Raw genomic sequence first — 4684 nt, 5'->3', positions numbered from 1 at the left:
TACAAGTACTATGACAGCGTTCTAACAAGGAAAATAATCTTAGCATAAGATATTGTAGGATCATTGTCAGTCATGACTGTGAGGGCAGAATCTCTTGAACCTTTTCACGTAAGATAAATTGTTCGAGTCTAAAGTCAGTAACCGTTTATTCTCCTATCCAATACAACAATTCAACGTTTCAGCAGAAATGAAACGCAACTCGATCGGATATTATCTCTTGGCGACAGCAAAGAATCACACAACAAAAATAATTGCTGGCGAGCGTTAGCGAGACAGCACACTATTCTTGCCAATAGGGGAAAAAATCCAAAATTTTGTTATAATACACGCCCAACTTTATATTTTGTTTCGAGATCTATGGAACTCTACGTTTGAGTTAACGGCCGTAAAAGGTATCGAAACTATGTATTGTAGCTCAGGGTTTTTACGACCGTTAAAACATGAATTTGGAGCTCTTTAAGTTCTAGAGATAACGTAACGGACAACCAACTTACCACCACGCCGTTTGTTTACGTTATTTTTATTTTTAGACTTTTGTTTTTCTTCCGCTCACGAGAAAACGTACAACGAGGAAGATCTTAAGATGATGATTTAGCAATTTTGCTCGACGTTGCAATTTTAATTTAGTATCCTGTTTTTATATGCTCTGTAAGTCACTGTTTCCAAAAATAAAAAAACTTCTTCTTGAGTACAAATCAAAACCTCTCCAGTGAGATTCGGCACGTTTTGGAAACTGGAATGTTCAGAAATGTTTTGCTTCCATAATTTCTGAAGCTGTAAACTCGCCAAGTATGTTAACAGAACAGAAGATCAAAATACAGATTAATTTAGTACTTATGCAACAATAACTTGAACAGCTGAACAAACCTTTGATAAAACAATTTAACAGTTCTGCGAAATTATATTTTTGCTGGATTTTAGTACGTCTAAATAGGTTTAATGGTCGTAATATTATGGAAATGACCTGCTCTTTGCTAGTTATAAATGTCTTTAGTACGGGTTTTGCAGAAAAACGGACAGTACGAAAGAACTTATTTATCTTCCGGCCCACCAAAGTGCACGGAGCTTGACACCTCTTGAGTGACGTAGTTACAGCCGGACATTGCATGCCAAGTTTCACGATTGACGCCCTGATCAGATTATTTGTACAGGGGGTGAATTATATAAAGTAATCGAGTTGTTCCATCAGCTCAAATAAATCTTGCCACGTTGGCAGAGCACACTCGGCGACCGGTTGGGAATACTCAAGCAATTCTAAGCGTTCACAAACTGTTCGCCATGACGTATAAAGTGTGTGTTAACATATTGGGGGTCGCCATCGCGTTTGCTGTAACAAGCTTGTCATCACGAATTTCTGAGGAGATTCGAAGAGGAGAAATTCTCACCACTTCAATTCGTCTGCTACACTTGTTTTCATTTGGAACGTGGATGGGAATGCAATTTTGGGTAACGTTTATCGCGGGTGAGTAAGCCAATTAGTTTTGTGTCTTCAATATTACAAGTCGTACAGATGGGGGCAGATTTAATACGACTGGAGAAGACCTATTTGAACTTTTGTCAACTTGCAAGTATATCATGTTACTCACTGGGTATAAACGATATATTTTTTTTCTTAGAAAAATATATTCCTCGCATGCTTTCAGCCTTGTAAAAGTTGGGCATGTACAAATCCTATTTTTCTAAAGACGTAACTATTTCCTTCCTAAACTGGGCCAAACCGTTGAGATAAGATAAAAAGCGGGGGAGAGAGAGGGAAAAAAAAAAGGATTTAAAAAAAAAATGAGTTAACGACGAAGCAGAAATGATTAGCAGCCCTGAGATTGCTCATATAATCTAATTTAATGTCGCCCCTGACAAGGAATGTGCAGTGCGCAGTGCTAAATAACAAGTCCATGCAAGGAATTTGGGCACAGTTCAAATAACACCAAATTATATTTTACAAAATAGTAAAAAAAAAATTAAATAAACAAACAGAAAAGTACAAATAGAACAACCTTCAAACACAGGCCTAAGGAAAATATTGCCGCCCCAAAGAACGGCTTCATTTGTGCAGACCAACCAGTAACTTGAAAACCTCATAGACAGAAGGTTAATAAACTTTCGATCAACAGACAAGATAATTTTCTTGAAGTGTCTTTCGATGCAAAAGCCTGTCTCGATTTTTACTAACGGTGGGGTCATGTTTTTGCTCACCGTAGCAATAATAGGAACCTTTGGACTATTTTTACCAGCAAGACAGCATGAAATAAAATTATTTATCGTATCATCTCAAAACATAGCACTAGATTCTTTACTACTGGTATACAAAAGCCTCTTATAGAATTCGAATTATTAAAGGGGTCTTGAATCCGGATTTGATCTCACTCAAACAGGGACAGTTCGTGCGCCATATATGACCGAAATGGAGCTTTATGGCCAGTTATCAATAACAACAAAATGTCTCAAGAGCACGACCTTACAAAAAAACACAAACAAAACAAAACAACAACAACAACAACAAAATGCAGAGCAAAGCAAGTTGACCGTTTTCCAAAAATTCATGTTCTGAGACGTTGTTTGCCAGAGGTCTTAAATCTTATTTTTTCCGTCGTAAGAATTAATGAGGCTTAAAGGCCGGAAACAGGCCTTCCACGCCTTTGAAACAAAAGGACTTTGTTGACTAATTTGATTGATAATTTCATCTTTTCACCTTTGAAGACGACAGGATTACAGAATTATCCACAAAAATACTGATAAAGAACTGCGTAGAATCTTATCGTTTGTCTGTATTATTACAAAACGTACTTTTAACACCGTTAAATAAGCTTTCATCTGAATAGCCAAACTGATTAGTGAACACGGAAGCTGAGGTCAAAGAACAAACAAACTGTGACCCGGACAGTTGAGATTCTACACACGTGAAATAAAACATGAAGTTTGTTCTTTGCGTGTTGAAATATTTCTTTCTCTTAGCCGGAATTGCGTCATTTTGCTCTTTGCAGTGACACCAGAATTCGTTCTGGAAATTCCGTAATTTAACTCGCGAAATCAATTAAACTGTTTCGAAATATTAGGTACGTGCACAATTTCCTTCATCAGCAATTCGATTTGAATAGTCTTCAAAGCTAAGGCGTTAAAAGTTTCATACATTGGGCTAATTTACACTAAAACGCCGCAGTATCAATCGACAGCAAACGGAACTGAAAATGCTTCTCCCATGCAGTCTGCAGAGCATGGCACCCGTGCACGCAGGTGCATTGTTCGCGCACGTTTTGTGTGCATGCTAAAGGAATTTGCTGAAAATAACCCTTACTAATACCTTCACAAATGTAACCTTTCCTCACTATAACTTAAGTATATACTGAAAATAAATAAAAAGTTTGTCCTACATGAATAATTGTTATAAGAATAAAAACTTAAAAGCAAATTTTTGAACGTTACATGCAAACGAGAATATATCATTCTACCCCCGGTTTCCATATGATCGTAAGGATCGCAGCATGATCAAACGTAAAGGTCGTGACGTAAATGATAGACAAAGATAAGCTTTGCTAAACGAGATCAAAACTGTCTTGATGTTTAGAAAAACTCTCCCAACCAGTACTATGAGAAATGTATTGAGAAGAGTGAGGAGAGGATACATGTTGATTAGGGATTAAAGTGTTAACTGTGGTCAGATGATCAAATTTGAAACAAGTTTCGATTTCTTGAAGAACGAGTTTGCTTGAGGTTGTAAAAAGTCAGTGTACTTGCTTTACAGGTTACAAAATGTATTTCACCTTGACAAGGCACACCTTTGGGCATTTGCAAAGCCAGCTTTTTCCTGTGTACTTCGCCGTGGGCTCATGTTTATCCACTGTTGCCTTGGCAACGTACTATCTTATGCATCCTGTACAACTGTGGAATGGAAGTGAAAAGATTCAGGTAAGCACCAAGACAATATTTATGTTATTTTCCTGTAACTAGTATACTGTACGTTTTGTTACTGACGTGGTAAATTTCCAAATAATTTAAAATGAATCTCCGCACCCTGAAGTACAGGTTGTTCGAAGACTGACACCTTAATCCGGTGGAAAAATTGATATTTTGAAGGAAAAGCGGTGAATTAACCTAACATATTTTACCCATTGAATATCGCTATCCATTCAACCGATGGGAACTGTTTTGGAAAAAAAGTTCATGGTGATTTTTCATTCCCAATGTCGCGCACAGGTTTGCGCACCTGCACGAGTATAAAGCGACGCTGATTTCATCGCGAAAAAAGCTTGATTAACTGAATTGAACTGAAGGAAACTTTAGAATCGACGCGACTAAAGCTCTTGCACAAAAATCACCGATCCACATGTTTACGAACACCTGTCGGTTTCCACTTGACACCGAAAGTCTGTTCTTGTAACTATAGCTTTAGTTTTGCCGCATCCTTCGATAAGACTTCCACAGTCTCTTCTGTGCCCCTCGCGCGTGAGGTCTATTTAAACAAGACTAGACTAAAACGACTAGACCAAACATTCCATGTTGTTTTTTTCTTAGATATCCGGCCTTGCTGTTTCTGTGTTATCCACTTTGATCAATGCGCTTTATCTGGAACCAAAAGTGACAGTCCTGATGACAGAAAGGTACACGTACGAGAAGGACCACGGATATGGTGACGCTGTAGGGCCCATCAAGGATAAGGCCTTTAAACTGGATGAGACCTACATGGAGA

General features: G+C 37.9%; 1 protein-coding gene across 2 annotated transcripts in view; it reads left to right on the top strand.

The window, feature by feature from the left end:
* The first annotated feature begins 1131 nt into the window (after positions 1-1131).
* The window catches only part of LOC146480800 (transmembrane protein 205-like), a 4880-nt gene continuing 1327 nt past the window's right edge, over positions 1132-4684 (top strand). For both annotated transcript variants that reach the window (XR_014864583.1, XM_085109045.1), the window contains exons 1-3: positions 1132-1462; positions 3740-3903; positions 4510-4684. The exon at positions 4510-4684 is cut by the window's right edge. Coding sequence is in view for 1 of the 2 variants with exons in the window: in XM_085109045.1 (XP_084965171.1) it covers positions 1279-1462; positions 3740-3903; positions 4510-4684 (523 nt within the window). In the remaining variant the exon portion in view is untranslated. The remainder of the gene's footprint in view (positions 1463-3739; positions 3904-4509) is intronic.

The sequence above is a fragment of the Pavona decussata genome, unplaced genomic scaffold (genome assembly GCF_977016875.1).
Source record: "Pavona decussata unplaced genomic scaffold, jaPavDecu1.1 SCAFFOLD_52, whole genome shotgun sequence".
NCBI lineage: Eukaryota > Metazoa > Cnidaria > Anthozoa > Scleractinia > Agariciidae > Pavona > Pavona decussata.
Note: the sequence above shows the minus strand (reverse complement) of the source record. Positions and strands in the feature narration are given on the sequence as shown.